Source organism: Heptranchias perlo, unplaced genomic scaffold (genome assembly GCF_035084215.1).
Source record: "Heptranchias perlo isolate sHepPer1 unplaced genomic scaffold, sHepPer1.hap1 HAP1_SCAFFOLD_49, whole genome shotgun sequence".
NCBI classification, from domain to species: Eukaryota; Metazoa; Chordata; class Chondrichthyes; order Hexanchiformes; family Hexanchidae; genus Heptranchias; species Heptranchias perlo.
This window is the reverse complement of record NW_027139505.1, coordinates 3,636,976-3,658,322: the sequence shown is the minus strand read 5'-3', so window position 1 is coordinate 3,658,322 and position 21,347 is coordinate 3,636,976. Positions and strand designations below refer to the sequence as shown.

The 21,347-nt window shown below is 43.5% G+C and overlaps 1 protein-coding gene across 1 annotated transcript; it reads right to left on the bottom strand.

Moving 5' to 3' along the window:
* Nucleotides 1–13,225: 13,225 nt before the first annotated feature.
* Nucleotides 13,226–15,029, bottom strand: LOC137313881 (probable G-protein coupled receptor 139). Its single transcript, XM_067979618.1, has 2 exons — nt 14,960–15,029; nt 13,226–14,130 (listed from the first exon to the last, which is right to left on the bottom strand). The coding sequence occupies exons 1-2, from the start codon at nt 15,027–15,029 to the stop codon at nt 13,226–13,228; spliced, it is 975 nt and encodes a 324-aa protein (XP_067835719.1).
* Between the last annotated feature and the right edge of the window lie 6,318 nt (nt 15,030–21,347).

Genomic DNA, 21,347 nt, shown 5'->3' with positions numbered 1-21,347 from the left:
CGATCAACACTGCATGTGTTTGGACGTAAGTAAGGAAATCCGTTTAGTTATTGACTGTCGACTATTAGCAAGTTATAGAACCATCCAAAGTTTCCCGTTCAGGCGCTTTTATCTACACCTGTACCGTCCCGACAAGATGTTGCAGGATAGCCTGGACCCCACAAGTATATTTTGAGTACAACCTCAATTTAGCGTTCGTGGCGAAAGCGATGGAAATAAAATTCGTCAGTGATGTATATCGGACGGATGATCCGATGTCGCCTGTTTTACAGTATCGCCCAAAATCCAAATCCCCCCGTTGACTCACCAGCTCCTGGGTGTCGGCAGTTGTGGGGTCGCTCTCCGTTACCATTCCCCAGACTGATTCCTGGCGATCCTCCCCCCGCTGCCTTGACAAGGTCTGACTGAAGTAGGCAGGAAGGAGGGGGGATTTTCAGTCCCTCAATATTGAGTGTTGAATGTTTTATTTATTTTAAATAAATTGGCGTCGTCTGTCGCCTATATTAAAGAAAGAACCCGCGTGCATAACTCTCAGTAGGAACACATTGGAACATTTCCCCACAATGTGCTGTGAGATTTTTCTAAGTATCCCCTTAAATTACCTCTTGTCCCTCTTTCTTACAGCGAACCTGGTGACAATCGTGATTCTCTCCAGACGAAATTGCAGCCTTTCCAAATGTATCTCTGTCTATATGGTGGCCATGGCAACAGCAGATCTGCTGGTCATCATCTTCATTGTAATGGAGTATCAATTTTTCACTAAATACTTTTCACTTTCATTCATGTCCTACACTGTGATTCGTAAGTTCAAGATATACATTAATTGTACAAACCTGGACATGTCGGTGTGGCTCACAGTCTCGTTCACATTTGACCGATTTGTATCCATATGTTGTCAGAAGTTTAAACCAAAATATTGCACAGTGAGAACTGCGGCTGCGGTTATAATAACGGTCTCTATGCTGATCTATTTGGAAAACATCCCCTATTGGTTTGCATTTGAACATAAACAAATAATTAACAATGTTCATTGGGGTCTCGGCCCCAGTTTGGCCTTTTTTTATCGCCTGCAGGTGCAGTGTACAATCGGTTGGATATTATGTTAGTTACATGGATCCATTTTGCTTTAATATTGCTGTTTAATTTTTTGAAAGTCAGACGCATTTTAGTGGCCAGCAGAGCCTGCAGGGGCCTCCGGAGTCACAGCAGTGAGAATCAGATCGATCCAGCGATGGAGAACCGAAGGAAATCTATTATTTTACTGTTCACTGCATCGGGATGTTTTATAATGTTGTGGCTGACAGCTGCCGTGAGTAATATAGTTAGCAGTCTGACCGTGTATTACCAATCCGATTATAAAGCTCCTGCATCTCTCGCCTCTGAAATCGGAGACATGCTTATGCATTTGAGTTCTTGTACAAACACGTGTATTTATGCAGTTACGCAAACGAAATTCAGGGAGGAGCTGAAGAATCTGGTGAAATCTCCTTGGACATTTATTCGGATTTTGGTTAAAGGATTGAAAAATCAAACCAAAGCTTCCTCTCCTAATTGGAGCTCAAGCACAGTCCATGTTCCATTTTAAATTGACCGTCTTTCTTTGTTGTGAAAATGAACAGGGATCAGAGAACATTGATTCCATGGTGTGCCCCGTTATTTATATTTGCTGCTTTCCCAGGGTGAGCAGAATCGTTTGCTGCTAAAACAGTGCACTTCCCGCTCAAGATTCAAAACAAACAGTCATGATTGAGATTCATCAGTGGAGGAGAACATGTGGTATCAGCGTTAACTGCCTTACACTCTTGGTACTGGAATAAGACGCGCCAGCTTAATTAATAGATAATGTTTTCTTTCGTTTAGAAACAATGAAACGTCTTACAATCGTGGCTATTTGTAATCATTCTGTAATCTTTGTTTGAATGTTGGAGGCTCTGGTCTCCCCATCAGACACCGCTCCCCATTGCCCCCTGGCCCAATAGAACGGGCCTTTTCTCCTGATAAGTGACTAGTGATGGAGACATTAGGAAATTGACTCGTCAATGTGACATTAGGCATCTCTGTGAAGAGATATTTATTAAAATATCAACTGATCATCAGAATGTCTGAATGTTATAACAGACCATTTGGTCCAACCAGCCGTTGTTGGCGTTTTCCCTCCACTCGAGAAAATAGTTCCAATCACTTTACCCGCCCTGTCTCAAAATCCCTTCACCTCATTTTATTCACACATCTGTACAATTTAACCTTGAATATTGACTGGATTTCTGCCTCTGTAATTTTCGCATCTTCGCAGTGCCCTTGGCCCAACCATCTTCAGCTGTTTCGTCAATGACCTTCCCTCCATCATCAGGCCAGAAATGGCGATGTTCTTTGATCATTGCACGGTGTTCACTTCCATTCGCAACCCCTCAAATAATGAAGCAGTACGTGCGCACATGCAACAAGACCTGGACAACATCCAGGCTTGGGCTGATAAGTGGCAAGTAACATTCGCGCCAGACAACTTCCAGGCGATGACCATCTCCGAAAAGAGAGTCTAACACCCTCCCCTTGACATTCAACGGCATTACCATCGCCGAATCCCCCACCATCAATATCCTGGGGGTTACCATGGACCAGAAACTTAACTGGACCAGTAACGTGAATACTGTGGCTACAAGAGCAGGTCAGAAGCTGGATATTCTGCGGCGAGTGACGAACCTCCTGACTCCGCAAAGCCTTTCCACCATCTACAAGATACAAGTCAGGAATGCGATGGAATACTGTCCACTTGCCTGGATGAGTGCAGCTCCAACAACAATCAAGAAGCTCGAAACCATACAGGATAAAGCAGCCCGCTTGATTGGCACCCCATACACCACCCTAAACATTCACTCCCTTCACCACCGGCGCACCGTGGCTGCAGTGTGCACCATCCACAGGATGCACTGCAGCAACTCGCCAAGGCATCTTCGACAGCACCTCCCAAACCCGCGATCTCTACCATCTAGAAGGACAAGAGCTGCAGGTACATGGGAACAACACCACCTGCACGTCCCCCTCAAAGTCACACACCATTCTGACTTGTTAATATTTCTCCGTTACTTCATCGTCGCTAGGTCAAAATCCTGGAACTCCCTTCCCAACAGCACTGTGGGACAACCTTCAGCACACGGACTGCAGCGGTTCAAGAAGGCGGTTCACCACCACCTTCTCAAGGGCATTTCGGGATGGGCAATAAATGCCGGCCTCGCCAGCGACGCCTACATTCCATGAACGAACATAAAAATAAATGTGAAGTTATCCACTTCGGTAGGAAAAACAGAAAGGCAGTGTATTGCATAAATGCTGTCGATTTGGAAATATTGATGTGCAAAGGGACCTGGGTGTCCTTGCAGACCAGTCACTGAAAGCAAACATGCAGGTGCACCAAGCAGATAGGAAGGCAAATAAACTGGGAGATTCAGGAGTGAAACTACTCTCTGCGGATCTGAGGATCCCGGAATGTAAAATAGAGAAACTGGGGTTAATGTGAGATTGTGTTTGTAATAACTTGATGAATGCCACTGTACATTATTAGTATCACTAATATAAAGAATTACAAAAAAATATACAGCAGAGAAAAAGGGTGTCCGGTGTTTATTCTCGACGCCAGCCTCCTCCCACCCCCATTATCACCATGTCTTTCTATTCCCTTCACCTTTATCGAGCTTCCTATTAAATGCATCTACACTCGTCGCCTCAACTATTCCTTGTGATAGCGAGTTCCACTATCTTACCACTCTCTGGGTGAAGAAGTTTATTCTGAATCATACCGTTATTAATAAACACTGTACATTATTATCAGTAATAGTGTTCTTAATAAGTACTGTACATTATTATTAGTAATATTGTTATTAATAATCAATGTACATTACTAGTATCAGTAATAGTCTTATTAATAACTACGAGAAATTAACTCTGAGTTATATGATTTCTCTCTCCCTCCTTCTTTCCCTCTCTCTCCACCTCCCTCTCTCTCCATCCCTCCCTCTCCCTCCCTCTCTGTCCCTCCCACTCCATCCGTGTCCCTCTCCCCCTCCATCTCTCCATCTCGCTCTCCATTTCCCTCCCTCTCTCTCTCCCTCGCTCTCCATATGCCTCTCTCCCCCTCTCCTCCTCTTTCTCCCTCCCTCTCCATGCGCCTCTCTCCCTCCCTCTCCCTCCTTCTCCATGCGCCTCTCTCCCACCCTCTCTCCATCCCTCTCCCTCCCTTTCCCTCCCTCCCTCTCTCTATCTCTCTCTCTCACTGATCTCCAGATTGATTGCTGTCTATCTCTGAGATTCTTGTACCGAGGATCGCGTCTCTGCTCTCAGTACAAACCGGTCACTGACATCTTTGTCTCTGGGATCAAAGTCCTTCACAGACCGATCTGTCCCTTCTCTCTGCCGCCGCATACAGACCTGCATGAGTCTGGAGTTGATCGAGTGAGTGATGTGCTTATGTTTAGCATAATAAATAAAACATAAATGGGATTCAGTCACGTTTATGGTTAATATTTGTCTCATTATTGTTGCAATATCAACCACATTGTTCCTGTAACTTATACTGTTGTGCAGTCTTTAATTCCGCTTTAAATTTAATCTGTTTCAGGTTGGAGTGGAATCGGCTCAGTTCAAACAGAAAGAGACTCCTGGTGTCGCTGGGTCAAAATCCTGGAACTCCCTTCTTAACAGCACTGTGGGAGAACCTTCACCACACGGACTGCAGCGGTTCAAGACGACGGCTCACCACCACCTTCTCAAGGGCAATTCGGGATGGGCAATAAATGCCGGCCTCGCCAGCGACGTCCACATCCCATGAACGAATTTTTAAAAATCCAGACCCGGACTAATTGTGGCAGTGTGACGTTTTCAAATTATAAACCTAAATGGTTTCATTTTATGAATATTTTTGGCCGACTTTCTGTCCCTCTCCTTTAAACGGCCGCGCTCCAGGTTTAAATCCGAACGGTCGTTTAACGGTTTTCAGCTCGAGCTGTGTGAGCGTCATCTCCCGTTGTGACGTCAGAGGCCGAGTGACAGGGTCACGACACTCAGCCGCCCGGTTTCCACAGCGTTGATTCTGCAGGATATCCGGGGCTGAATGTTCCTCAATGGGGCACTGCGTAAATGTACAGATGGGAAGGGCCGAGGGTGGGGCTCAATCTGTGCTGCAGTGGGACTCACTGGGTAAACTTACAGACAGGAAGGTCCCAGGGTCGGGTTCAGTCTGGGCTGCAATGGGACTCACTGGGTAAATGTACAGACAGGAAGGGCCCAGGGTGGGGTTCAGTCTGGGCTGCAGTGGGACTCACTGTTCAATGTACAGACAGGAAGGGCCCAGGGTGGGGTTCAGTCTGGGCTGCAGTGGGACTCACTGGGTAAATGTACAGACAGGAAGGGCCGAGGGTGGGGCTCAGTCTGGGCTGCAGTGGAACTCACTGGATAAATCTGCAGACAGGAAGGGCCCAGGGTGGGGCTCAGTCTGGGCTGCAGTGGGACTCACTGGGTAAATGTACAGGCAGGAAGGGCCCAGGGTGGGGTTCAGTCTGGGCTGCAGTGGGACTCACTGGGTAAATGTACAGACAGGAAGGGCCGAGGGTGGGGCTCAGTCTGGGCTGCAGTGGAACTCACTGGATAAATCTGCAGACAGGAAGGGCCCAGGGTGGGGCTCAGTCTGGGCTGCAGTGGGACTCACTGGGTAAATGTACAGACAGGAAGGGCCCAGGGTGGGGCTCAGTCTGGGCTGCAGTGGGACTCACTGGATAAAAGTGCAGACAGGAAGGGCCGAGGGTGGGGCTCAGTCTGGGCTGAAGTGGGACACTGACAATTGGATCCATTAGTCCTGGGTTAAGAACATAAGAACATGAGAACATAAGAAATTGGAGCAGGAGTAGGCCAATCGGCCCCTCGAGCCTGCTCCGCCATTCAATAAGATCATGGCTGATCTGATCCCAACCACAAATCTAAAGAACACAAGAAGTCGGAGCAGGACCCGGCCACATAGCCCCTGGGCCCTCTCCGCCACCCACGGGGCATTGACCGATCCGAACTCAGCTTCATGTCCAATTTCCTGCCCGCTCCCCATCACCCCTAATTCCCTTTACTTCTAGGAAACTGTCTATTTCTGTTTTAAATTTATCTAATGATGTAGCTTCCACAGCTTCCTGGGGCAGCAAATTCCACAGACCTACCACCCTCTGAGTGAAGAAGTTTCTCCTCATCTCAGTTTTGAAAGAGCAGCCCCTTATTCTAAGATTATGCCCCCTAGTTCTAGTTTCACCCATCTTTGGGAACATCCTTACTGCATCCACCCGATCAAGACCCTTCACAATCTTATATGTTTCAATAAGATCGCCTCTCATTGTTCTGAACTCCAATGAGTAGAGTCCCAATCTACTGAACCTCTCCTCATATGTCCGCCCCCTCATCCCCGGGATTAACCGAGTGAACCTTCTTTGTACTGCCTCGAGAGCAAGTATGTCTTTTCTTAAGTATGGAGACCAAAACTGTATGCAGTATTCGAGGTGCGGTCTCACCAATACCTTATATAACTGCAGCAATACCTCCTTGTTTTTATATTCTATCCCCCTAGCAATAAAAGCCAACATTCCGTTGGCTTTCTTGATCACCTGCTGCACCTGCTTACCAACTTTTTGATTTTCTTGGGGTTAATATTACCCAGGGTTCCCGCTCAGTATCAGTGCCCAGTGACCCTGCTGAAAATTTCGCCTGTGTGGGTTCAGGATGGGGACAGGTCTGTTTGAGTAGAAATGGGGGAAACGGGAAGACAGTAACTGTTTACTTAGAAATAGATGAACTCAAGCGAACACAGCAACTATATAATTAGAAACAGAGGCGCGGACTAACAACCTTATGGCATTGAATTCGACACGATAATGTAATAGTTAACTTGATCATGCCTTTGCTTTCTATTCGACCTGTTGTCATTGGATGATGTGATTGATTACACATCGCGTTCTCACGATTATAATTTGGTGCAGATATATCGCTGCCCGTTGCAATTACAACTTCTGCCGACAGCCTGACTCGTATCGTAAATACTGTTAGTCGTCTGAATCCAGTTAAATGAGAACGTACCAGTTGCACAGAACTGCAGCCTCTGATCACCACTTCCCCCAAACGCTGGATACCAGCAGAATTGGCAGAGTCTGGTCTCCACCGGCACCTGAAAACAAGTGGAGTTTGACTTTTGGAGAACCTCAGGATAAAGTGGAACGTTAAAGAATGACGGGTAAAGAGTGCACTTAATCACAGTTAACAAATGAAGGCCCATTCACAATTAAAGTACTAAGGCTATTGTTAGCGTGAGGTTTTCCAGTAAGGTTCTTGCACAATGAAGTGAGGTGTCATCTGTTTATTAAGCACACAGTACATGCGAAATACTTAAACATATCGTTAAAACATAGTGATTCCAATACACCCGACGATGGTTGCCTGGAGAATCAAACATGTTCGAGTTCTGACCTCAATATCTCAGGAATTGTGGAAACCGAATTATCATTACAAACTGCCAGTTTTCTTGCATTTTTCTCACATCCTGTAAGTGACAATCCATGCAATTTTGCATTACATAATTATATTAAAGTTGCCCCATATAAAGATAATTTAATTGAATTATCTTATTGAAAGTTTCACTCTTGATGCATATAATTTCAATTCGACCAAGTTGAATATTTAATTATAATATCTCTTTGTTTCTGTAACATTTTAACCAATTAATTTGGTTGTGTACTACCAGATGTTTTCCTCGGCAGAACTAACTGCTTCCCATACTGTTATCAAACGATTAAAGTCCTCTGAAATTTATGAATCAGTGTTTAATGGTCCGTCTTTAATTAAGTTTCTTATTACTTCATCCTGAAACTGACCATTGCTGCAGGGTCAGCCCTGGCCCAACATCCCAGTGGTACTTTAAATGTACTTACATTTCCCTGCTTAACAGACAAAGGCTAAAGATTATCGCTACTACAAAATAACGAGAAACCAAGCAACTGTAACATTAGAATAATTCGGGAGAGTCTGATTAAACCTTTCTTTACAATGCAACTTTCGTTGGTGTTAGATTGTTTAAGGCGAACACTAAACAATATCTCATCAGCGTCATATATCTATCTTGATCTGTTCTATTGCATCGATCTCCACCTATCGGTTTGACATACTGTATGCGCTCACCCTCCAGAGCCCCATTAACCATTTCACGTAGTGGGATGTCAGTGTGACTGACCATATGGACTCTCTGTAACCTTCTCCAGCCCGACAATCCACCGAAATCTCTGCGCTCCTCCAATTCTGGCCTTTTGTGCATCCCCGATTTTAATCGCTCCAGCTTTGGCAGCCGTACCCTCAGCTTTCTCGGCGCTAAGCTATGGAATTCCCTTCGTAAACTTCTCCACCTCTACCTCTTTTTCGTTCTTTAAGGGTCTCCTACAATACCAACCTCTTTGACCAAGTTTTTGGTCACTTGTCCTAATATCTCCTTATGTGGTTCGGTGTCATATTTTGTTTGATAATCGCTCCGTGAAGTGCCTTTGGACGTTTTACTACGTTCAAGGAGCTCTATGAATGAAAGTAGTTGTTGTGCTTCTTCTTGTGGAGGCATAGGGCATGGCTGAGGTACTGGATGAGCACATTGTATCAGTCGTCACAAAATAAGGGAATGAAGATAATATCGCAGTCGAGTAGGGGGGAGCAGAGATATTGGATTGGATAAAAATAGATAGAAAGGAGGTACTAAATAGTTTGGCTTCGCTCAACATTAACAGGTCACCCGGTCCAGTTGGGATGCATCCGAGGTTGTTGAAGGAAGCTCGGGTGCAGATTGCAGGAAGTCTGACGACAATCTTTCCATCCCCCTGAAGTGGTGCAAGAGGACTGGAGGATTCCAAAAGTTACGCCCTTGTTTAAGAAAGTGGAGAGGAATAAACCTGGTAACTACTGGCTAATCAGTATAAAGTCAGTGGTGGGGAAACTATTGGAGACTATTGTCAAGGACATAATTAATTCTCAATTGGGGAAGGATGGGTTAATAAAGGATCTGTTGAACGCAAATCTTATCTCACTCACCTGACTGAGTTCTTTGATGAAGTAATCCAGAGGGCTGATGAAAATGGTGCAGTCGATGTGCATATGGACTTTCAAAAGACATTTGATAAAATTACCACATGACAGACTTATTCGGAAAATAAAAGCACATGGTGTTAAAGGGACAGTGATAACTTGGGGAAGCAATTAGCTGCGGAGCAGGAGGCAGAGAGTAGTGGTGAGCAGATGTTTTTTTTTCCGGCAAATGTAACCCAGATATTCAAGAAAGGGGGGAAAGGGAAAAGAAGGAACTGCAGGCCAGTCAGCCTAACATCAGTCGTCGGGAGAATGCTGGAATCCATTATTAAGGAAGTGATAACAGGGCAATTTGAGAATCATTACATGATTGGGCAGAGTCAACATGGTTTAATGAAAGTGAAATCGTGTTTGCCAAAATTATTGGAGTTTTTTGAGGATGCAACTAATTGGGTAGGTAAAGGGGAACCGGTGGTTGTACTCTATTTGGATTTTCAATTGGCATTCCATAAGGTGCCACATAAAAGGTTGCTACGTAAGATAGGGGCTCATGGGGTTGGGAATGATGTATTCCCAGAAGTAAAGGGAATTAGGGGTTACGGGGAGCGGGCAGGAGATTGGATATGATTTTAGATTTGAGGTTAGGACCAGATCAGCCATGATCTTATTGAATGGCGTTGCAGGCTCGAGGGGCCGATTGGCCTACTCCTGCTCTTATTTCTTATGTTCTTATGTTCTTATTGCCATGAATGGAGGATTAGCTAACGGAGAGAAAACAGAGAGGATGGATAAACGGATCATTTTCAGGTTGGCAGGTTGAGGAGTGCCGCAAGGATCAGAGCTTGGTCCTCAGCTATTTACAATCTATACCAATGGCATATATGAACGGAGTAAGTGCAATCTATCCATGTTTGCTGACGGTACAAACCTACATAGGAAAGTAAGCAGTGAGGAGCACACAAAGTACGCATGGGATATAAACAGGTTAGGTCATTGGGCAAGAAGGTAGCAGATGGATTGTAATGTTGGGAGATGTGAGGTTATTCACTTTGGTGGGAAGAATAGAAAAACAGAATATATTTAAATGGTAAGAAACTATTGAACGTTGGTGTTCAGAGAGATTTCGGTGTTCTCGTACAAGGAACACAAATATTAGCATGCAAGCACAGCAAGTAATCAGGAAGGCAAATGATATGTTGTTCTCCAAGAGTAAGGAACTCCTGCTACAATTGTACAAGGCTTCGGTGAGACCTCACCTGGAGCACTGTGTACATTTTTGGTCTCCTTACCTAAGGAAGGATATACTTGCCTTGGGCGCAGTGCAACGAAGGTTCACTAGATTGATACCTGTGATGAGAGGCTTGTCCTACGAGGAGAATGGGCCTATACTCTGGAGTTTTGAAGAATGGGAGGTGACCTCATTAAAACCTACGATATTCTGAGAGGGCTCGACAGGGCAGATGCTTAGAGATTGTTTCCATTGGCTAGAGAGACTAGAACTAGGGGGGCATATTCTCACGATAAGGGGTCGGCCATTTAAGACTGAGATGAGGAGGAATTTCTTCATCAGAGGGTTGTGAATCATTGGAATTCTCGACCCCTGAGGGCTGTGGATGCTGAGTCGTCGAATATGTTCAAGGCTGAGATCGACAGATTTTTGGACTCCAGGTGAATCAAGTGATATGGGGATAGGGTGGGCAAGTGGAGTTGAGGTCGAAGATCAGCCATGATCTTATTGAATGGCAGAGCAGGCCTGAGGGGCCGTCTGGCCGACTCATGCTCAGATTTCTCATGTTCCGATGTTTTTCTGCATGGAGAGAAGTACGCGGTAGCGTCCACCAGGGGTCGGTATTAAACCATTGCTTTTCTTGGTCTATATTTATGACGAGGACTTGGCAGTGGAATTTTGAAGTTTGTGGATGATAAAAACTTGGCAACATAGTAAATAATAAGCAGGATAATAGCAGACTTCAGGAGAATGTGGACAGACTGGTGAAATGGGCAGACACAGCGCAAGTGCAATTTATTGTGGATAATTGTCAAGTGATGCACTTTGGGAGAAACAAAATGGAGATGCAGTTTAATCTAAACGGTACTATTTTAAGGGGGTGCAAGAGCAGAGGGATCTGTGGGTACATATTCACAAATCTTTGAAGTTGACAGGGCAAATTGATAAGGTGATTAAGTGAGCATTTGTGCTATTTGGCTTTGTAAATAGAGACATTTAATATAAAAACAAGGAAGTCATGCTAAACCTATACTTATCACTGGTTCGTCCTCGGCTGGAGTAATGAGTACAATTCTGGGCACCTCACGTTAGGAAGGAGGGCAATGCTTTGGAGAGGGTACAGAGGAGGGTTACCCGTGTGATACAAGGGATAAGGGGCTGCAGTTTTGTAGAGAGATTGGAGAAGCTGGGATTGTTCTCCTTAGAGCAGTGAATGTTTACGGGAGACCCAACAGAAGTATTGAAAATTATGTGTCGTTTTGATAGAGCAAGTAGGGACAAACTGTTCCTTCTCGCGAGTGGGTCAGTAACCAAAGGTCATATATTTAAAATAATTGGTTAAAAAACGAGAAAGGGAATGAAGAGTAACTTTTTCACACAGTGGGTTGTTAAGATCTGGAACAAACTGCCTAAAATGTTGGTGGAATCAGATTGCATAGGAACTTGCAAAAGGCAATTGGACATGTACTTGAAGTGGACAAATTTGCAGGGCTCTAGGGAAGAAGCTGGAGTGTGGGACTAAATTGTACAGATCTTTTAAAGAGCTGGCTCAAATACGACGTGCCCAATGACCTTCTTCTGTGCTGTAAGATTCGATGATTCTTCTTCAGTGCATCTTCGTCATACATATCGGACGCAGGATGATTCACGCACAACACGTCACTTCTGTAAACACAGCGATATCCCAAGATCATGTAGCAGGAGACATCCGATACAAAATATTCCTGCCCGTTTTGCTAATCTACCAAGAGATGATGGGCTCTGAAGGTGTTTGATTAGAATCTCCCTGTGCACGGTCCCGATGTTTCGGGTAGTGGACAATCATCAAATACATTCTTCTCAATGTTCAGTATAAACAAAGGACACAACCATTTCCAAGAGAAAGATATCAATTAACTATCCTAACTAAACTTTCCTGACTTTCACCAGCTTGCGTTTTGATACCAGATTGATACATGTTGTTGAGTCGTGCCCAGTGGATTTATGTTAAGAAGGGATGGGACAGGATAGATAGAAGCAGACTGCTTCCATCAGGTGAGGAATCAAGAACTAATGGCCATAGATTCCGGAACACATTTCAGAGATTGAGAATTGAAGCTCGGAGAAACTTCTTTACATGGAGAGTTGTAAGGCTGCAGAATACACAGAGGCAGAAATGACGTCTAAATCCAAGATTCAATTGGATAGATCGATGAATAACAATAGGTTGGAGGGATGTTGAGACGAGGCGAGTGAAGTGAATGGAACTATTTACTCGGGTGGAGGGTGAACGCCGACAAGGACTGTGCGTCGAATGGTCTGTTGCCATGTTATAACATTCCAACATTTAGATCAGTTGAGACTTTGAGAAAATATCTATAAACAAAGATTACTGACGTCAAATGACGAGTCAAGTTTCTACTGTCTCCTTCATTCGTGACTTATCAGGAGACAGGGTCCCGTTCTATTGGGCCAGGAGACAATGGGGAGCAGTGTCTGATGTCGAGACCAGCGCCTGCAACATTCACACCAAGATTACAGAATAATTACAAATAATCACGATTGTAACATCCTTCATTCCTGCTACACTAAAGAAAGCTTCATTATTTAAATAAACAACGCGTCTCATTCCAGTACCTACGTTATTAAACAGCAAACGCTGACGCCACATGTTCTGCACCACTGCTGAATCTCAATCATGACTGTCCTCTTTGAATCCTGAGCGGGAAGTGCGCTGTTTTAGCGAAACGATTCTGTTCACCCTGAGAAAGTAGCAGACATCAAATGCACGGCACCAAAGGGAAGGAATGTTTTCTAACAGCTTTTAATTTTCACAACAAAAATCCATTGTCGCTGTAAACGAAAGACGGACATTCTAAAATGGAACACGGGCTGTAATTGAGCTCTGAGTCGGACAGGAAGTTTTGGTTTGATTGTTCATTGCTTGACCATTGTTAGAATAAATGTCCAAGGAAATTTCATCAGCTGTTTCAGCTCGGCCCTGAATTTAGTTTGAGTAGCTGCATAAATACACGTGTTTGTACAGGAACTCAAAAACATAAGCATGTAACCTGTTTCAGCGGCGATATAAGCAGGTGCAGTATAATCACCACGGTAATACATGGCGTTTGTCAGTCTGGTCGATAAAAAACTAACGACAGTTGTCAGCCACAACAGTATGAAACTGCCCGATACAGTGAACAGTAAGATAATGGATTTCCAACGGTTCTCCATCTCTGGATCGTTTCGATTCTCACTGTTGTGACTTCGAAGTCCCCTGCGGAGTCTATTGGCCACTAAAATGCGCCTGACTGTCAAACAATTAAACAGTAGTATCAAAGCGAAAGGAAGCAAGGCAACGAAAATACTATCTAACCAGGAGAACGCTATACCTGCAGGCGATGAAAAAAAGTCCAGTCTGGGACGGAAACCCCAGTAAACATTGCTAATTATTCGATCAGGCTCATATGCAAACCAATAGGGGATATTTTCTAAATAGACCAGGATAGAGACCGTTGTAATAACCGTGGCCGCAGTTCTCACTGTGCAATACTTTGTTTTAAACTTCTGACAACATATAGCTACAAATCGGTCAAATGTGAACGAGACTGTAAACCACACCGACATATCCAGGTTGTTACATTTCATGTATACAATTAACTTGCAAACGGCAGTGTAGGACAGGAATGAATATGGAAAGAAATAACTGAAAATGTGATGCACTATTACATTGATGATCATGATCAGTAGATCTGCTGTTGCCATGGCCACCATATAGACAGAGATACATTTGGAAAGGCCACAATTTCCTCTGGAGAGAATCACGATTGTCAATAGATTCGCTGTAAGAAAGAGGGACAAGAGGTAAATAACGGGGATACGCAGGTAAATCTCACAGCATATTGGGAGGAAATGTTTCGATGTTTTCCCGCTTAGCATTATACATACGGATTCATTTTTATTGGTAAAGGCGAGAGTTGACGATATCTTATTTAGAAGAAAGAAAACTTCAAACAAACAATATAGAGGGACTGAAAGTCCGCCGTTCTTCCAGTATCCTTCAGTCAGATGTCGTCAAGAATTAAATACAATTTCACAACAATTACTGGAAAGCTATGAATCCAAATAAAACATTCAGCTATGACAAAATCATTCGATTCGGTCGAAACACTACCCTTTTTCTATTTATTATCGCCCCGAGGTAACAGAGCGGGAGCTGGTGGAACCGCAAAAGTTCTTTGCAGCCGAGGGGAGGGGAACAGCTCCCCGAGCGGCAATTGTTTCTCAAATTATCTTTCAAAGGCCCCTGTTGGGTGGAGGTGGCTGCAGACCGCGGAATTATAAGTAAAAGTAGACAGCGGTTCAAATGAGTTGATGAGCATAGACACTAAGAAATGCATCCTTTATTGAACTATGTACTGTTGGAGGGGCTGCGGAATCAGCATCGCCCTCCCTCGGTATAGGGAAGAAAGTTGATCGTTCGGTGCCCAAGATCCACAGACCAGAGCAGCGCCTCACCGGCCGTGAGGACTGTTCGGATTCACGCAGATGTTCATCAACATCTACCGCTGGATAATTTACTCTGCAATAAGGACATTCTCGGAATATGTTACATAATCATTAACAATGAGAGAGTGAACAATTATTAAATAACAGAATATACTGACTTACCGGGAACACCAAAGACTGCGAGAACAGGGTAGTAGATGTCCTTGATCTGTAGCATTATTGGCCTTTCCATTGTTTAGAAGAATGTGTGAATTCAGTCCAGCTTTATGGTTCCGATTGGAGTGTATCTGAGATCCGTAAACACTACCCCATTTATAGAACAATATCGGTGTCCGGTGAGAAAATCAGGTTACACAATAATTCGCGTCAGTTATATTCGCTTAACAAACAAAGCGCGATTTTCCTCCTCAGTGCGCCCGGGACACCAATGGGGAAATTGTACAGTTCAGTTCATGAAACTTGTTATATTGAAATTATGAACGCTCTGCGTACCCTCTGTCATCTCTGAAGGGAACATCCCTCAAGGACAGTGTGTTAGGTTTTTAGGGACACATGTTATTTCGGTGAAATCTTCACTTATCCATTACATAATTAAAATTTGTTTTGTACGATGATGATGACTCAGGTCTAACATTATTGGAGGTGACAGAAATCTAACATTACTTGTAGTGATCCTATTCTAACATTACTAGGTGTGACACTACTCTAATATTACTGGGTGTGCCCCTACTCTAATATTACTGGGTGTGCACATACTCTCATATTACAGGTGGTGACAGAAATCCAACATTACTAATGGCGATCCGACTCTAACATTACAGATAGTAACCCCACTCAAACATTACTTGTGGTGACGATACTCTGACATTACTGTTGGTGATTCGACTCTAACATTACTGCTGGTGACTATACTCTAAAATTACTGCTGGTGACTCTACTCTAACATTACTGGGGAAGAACCGACTCCAACATTTCTGATGATGGCTCTGATCTAACATTACAGATGGTGAGCCTACTCTAACATTACTACCAGTGACCCTACTCTAACATTACTGATGTTGACCATATTCTAACATTACTAATGGTGACCCTACTCTATCATTACTGGGTGTGACTCTAGTCTAAATTTGCTGGGTATGCCCTTACTCTAACATTACTTGGTGTGACACTACTCCAACTTTACTTGGTGTGACCCTACACTAAGATTGCTGGGTGTGCCCCTACACGAATATTAAAGGTGATGACAGAAATCTAGCATTAATAATGGTGAAACTCTTCGAACATTATTGGTGGTGACAGAAATCTAACATTAATGGTGGTGATCCAACTCTAACAATACTGGTGGTGACGGAGCTCTGACATTACTGGTGGTGACCCTACTGTAACATTACTGGAGGTGACCTCACTCCAATATTAGTGGTGATGATTCTTCTCGAACAATACTGGTGGTGAGCCTATTCTAAAATTATTGCTGGTGAACCCACTCTAACATTAATAGTGTTGACTCTACTCTAACATTACTGGTGTTGACCCTACTCTAACATTACTGTTGGTGAAACTACTCTAAAATTATTGCTGGTGAATCTACTCTAACATTATTGGTGGCGATTCGAATCTAAAATTACTGATGGTGACTGTACTCTAACATTACTGACAGTGAACCTACTCTAACATTATTGGTGGTGACAGACATCTAACATTCATGGTGGCGACCCATCTCTAACATTAATGGTGGTGACCCGACTCTAATATTACTGCTGGTGACCCTACTCTAACATTAATGGTGGTGGCGATACTCTGATATTACTGGTGGTGACTTTACTCAAACATTACTGGTGGGGAACCTACTCTAAAATTATTGCTGGTGAATCTACTGTAACATTAATGGTGGTGACTCTCATCTGATAATACCGGTGGTGATTCTACTCTAAATTTACTGGCGGTTACTCTGCTTTAACATTACTGGTGGCGACTCTGCTACCACGTTACTGGCGGTGTCCTCACTCTAACATTATTGGTCGTAACACTATAATAATATTAATGATGACGATCTTATTCTAAGAATACTGGTGCTGTCACGACAATAACAAAATTGGTGGTGACCCTAAGCTATCATTACTGATGGTGACCCTACTTTAACATGACTGGTGGGGACCCTACTCGATCATTACTGGGTGTGATGCTGCTCTAACAATACTGAATGTGCCCCTACTCAAACATTACTGGATATGACCCTACTCTAACATTACTTGGTGTGCCCCTACTCTAATATTAAAGATGATGACATAAATCCAACATTAATAATGGAGACCCTACTCTAACATTATTGGTAGTGACAGAAATATAACATTAATGGTGGCGACCCAACTCTAACATGAAAGGTGGTGACCCTACTCTAACATTACTGGTGGTGGCGATACACTGACATTACTGGTGGTAATCCTACTCGAACATTACTGGTGGTGACCTTACTCTAGCATTACTGTTGGTGACACTACTCTAACAATACTGGTGTGAAACTACTCTCAAATTATTGCTGGTGAATCGACTCTAACATTATTGGTGGTGACTCTAATCTATCATTACTGATGGTGACTGGACTCTATCATTACTGATAGTGAACCTATTCTAACATTATTGGAGGTGACAGAAATCTAACATTAATTGTGGCGACCCAATTCTAACATTACTGATGGTGACCCTACTCTGACATTACTGGTGGTGATCCGACTCTAATATGACTGGTGGTGACCCGACTCTAACATTACTGGTGGTGACCCGACTCTGACATTACTGATGGTGATCCTACTCCACCATTAATGATGGTGACTGTCCCTTATCATTGTTGGTGGTTACCCTACTCTAACATTACTGGTGGTGACCCTACTCTAACATTACTGATGGTGACCCGACTCTAACATTACTGGTGGTGATCCTACTCTAACATTACTGGTGGTGATCCTACTCTAACCTTAGTGGTGATGACCCGACTCTAACATTAATGGTGGTGACTGCACCTTATCATTGTTGGTGGTCATCCTATTCTAATATTACTGATGGTGACTGTACCTTAACATTGCTGGTGGTTACCCTACACTAACATTACTGGTGCGGAACCTACACTAACATTACTGGTGGTGATCCTATTCTAACGTTACTGATGGTGACTGTACTTAATATTGCTGGTGGTGACCCAACTCCAACATTACTGCGAGTCACTCCATTCTAAGAATAATGATGTTGGCCTTATTTTAACTTCATTGGTGATGACGCTATTCTAATATTTCGGATGGTTATTGCTCTCTTAGATTATTGTTCATTATTCCTTATTTTCACTCCGTGATGACCATACTGCTGCGGGTAAAATGCACATTTTCTAGACCTTGTGATGAGTCATCAGCTTTGACCCTCCCTCACACCACTCCTCCGGCATGATTCAACCCCCTGCCCAACTGATGCCTCAAGATGAACCATGTTATTCTCAACCTTGGTGTCCTGATCCTCAGTAAATATCTCAGGTTGATGCAGTTTGTTTCCGCTTTGGTGTCTTTTTCAATTCCGAGTTCAATGTCTGACACCACATCTTCTGCATTCCAGCGTCAGCCGACCACCACATCCATAGCATCGCCAATTGCCACAACCGCGTCACCCCATCCGGAACTGAAATCCTCATAAATGACTTTATTACTGCCATACATGATCAACCCAAAGATGTCCTTTCTGCCTCCCAACCTCCATGAAAAAAATCACTGCCACTTTTCACCTATTCTGGGGCAATGTGTTGTTCACCCATCTCTCTCATCCACGCTGAGTTACATTAGTTTCCGAGATCTAATACCTTTCAAGATTGAGATCGATAGAGTTTTCTTAGGTAAAGTTGTCATGGTATGTAGAACGAAGGTGCATAAATGTAGTTGAGGTGCAGATCAGCCATGATGCAACTGAATGGCGGGACAAACTCCCAAAGGCCTACTCCTGTTCCGATGTTTCCTGTTTTTACTGTTTCCTTCGCTTCCTGTCTCCTAACGTTCCTGGTTTCTATGTTTCCTCTTTCTTATATTAACCATTTCCTTTGTTTACCCTTTACTTTGTTTCCTGTTTCCTATGCTGACTCTCTCCTATCTTTAAATTTCCCTATGTTTGCACTTTCCTGTGTCTCCTTTGTTTCCTGTGCTTACTCTTTCCATATCTCCTGTTTCCTGTGTTTTCTCTTTCCTATGTTTCCTGTTTCCTGTGTTTGCTTCGTGTAGGCGCCAAGCCAAAGAAAGTTTGAGACAACCAAAGGGCTAATGCAATGGTAGCAACAAATTGTACCCCTCCCCACACACCCCTGAGGAGGGCTCATAAGTCAGTATTACATGGAAATTGAAAGACTGAATCGGCCATTTTACCAAAAATGACCGTGTTGTTTATCCATGAGCATTAGTCCTAATCCCATGGTCCCACTATGTTCCCATATTCCTTTACTCCCCTTCATGTCAACCACCTATCTCAGTTATTCTTAAATGTTGACAATTTTTTGATTCATTCTCCGATGTGGCCATTTACTGCCCATCAAAGTTGCCATGAGAAGGTGGTGGTGGGCTTTATTCTTATACTACTTGTAACAGTTTGATACAATTGAATGATTTGCTTGACCACTTCAAAGTTCAGCTAACACTCAGTTACGTTGGTGTTGGAAGCAGGTCAGACTGGGCAAGGGCGGAATTTCCTCCCCTGACGGAAATCAGTGAATTAATTGTTTTTTTTAACGAAAATCCAACAGGTTCATTTTTACTGACACCAGCTTTTTTATTAATTGCAGATGTCGTAAAAACTGAACTCAAATTTTCAAACTGCCGCGTGTTTGGTTTACTGTTCCCACTAATATAACCACTGCACTCCTATACCCACTGCGCAAGGGCGATGCTTCAAATACTAAATCTGCTCGTGCATTCCACAGCCTCACAACTCCATGCAATAAAGTTTCTCCTGCTCTCTGTCCTAACTTAACCTTACAAATATGTCCTTGTGTTCCAGTCTGCTGCGCCAAACATAAAATCCAATTCCTACCTGCTCTGTGCAATCCGTTTAAATAATATGAAACATCTCCATTAAATTACCCCATAATCTGTTCGGTTCTAACTAAAGCAGGCCTGATTATTCTTGACGTTCTTCGTAGTTCAATTTCTTCATACCAGGCAGTATCCTAATGACTCTGTGCTGTACCCTTTCTATTGCATCAACACCCTTCCGATAATGTGTAACCCAAAACTGCACACATTACTCCAGCTATCGTCTCACTAATGTTTCACGCAGATTCACCATTACACCTGTACTTTTATAGTCTATAACCACTTGCCATAAAACCCAATAGTTCTTCAAGTTTTTAATGGGTGTATCCAGCTGAGGTGCTACTTTGAAGAGCTTATTGGCAGAATCCTCACCCATCCCCTCAATCCCTCTGTTCTTTCACATCATCCAGCTTTCCCAAAGCAACGAATAAATGGTATTAATTATTTGACAAAGATGCAGCTTAACTTTACAAACAGTGATTTCCATCTGACCCTTTCTTTCCCATTTCGCCATCTTATAACGTCCTTTATTGCTCCCTTTATTTCTCAGAATGATTTCGTGTTCTTTCCATTTCAGTATCCAGCACTCTCTCTTGCTCTATTACCAAATCACACTGAAAGATCCGTATAGACGGCTTTCAGAGCGCTCCAGCGAGCACTGTGGGTCGAAGGGAATGGGCATTGCTCCATGTTTTACCTTCACACTGTGATGATCGGAGTAAACACCGTGTTCACGAAATCTTTAAGGATTATTTTTGCTTACAATGTACTTGCTCCATATATTTCAGGTACAGCAGGGCAGCAGAAAGAGGAAGGATCACAGTGAAAATTAACGAGTGTGGGAATGGGAGTGAGATTTAAAAAGTGACAGAATAGGAACATAGGAACATAGGATCTTGGGAACAGGAGTAGGCCATTTAGCCCCTCCTGCCTGCTCCGCCATTTGATAAGATCATGACTGATCTGTGATCTAACTCCATATACCTGCCTTTGGCCCATATCCCTTAATACCTTTGGTTGCCAAAAAGCTATCTATCTCAGATTTAAATTCAGCAATTGAGCTAGTATCAATTGCCGTTTGCGGAAGAGAGTTCCAAACTTCGACCACCCTTTGTGTGTAGAAATGTTTTCTAATCTCGCTCCTGAAAGGTCTGGCTGTAATCTTTAGACTGTGCCCCCGACTCCTAAAATCCCCAACCAGCGGAAATAGTTTCTCTCTATCCACGCTATCTGTTCCCCTTAATATCTTATAAACTTCGATCAGACCACCCCTTAAACTTCTATACTCTAGAGAATACAACCACAATTTGTGTAATCTTTCCTCGTAACTTAACCCTTGAAGTCCGGGTATCATTCTAGTAAACCTAGGCTGCACTCCCTTCAAGGCCAATCTGTCCTCCCGAACGTGCGGTGCCCAGAACTGCACAAAGTACTACAGGTGCGGTCTAACCAGGGTTTTGTACAGCTGCAGCATAACTTCTGTCCCCTGGTACTCT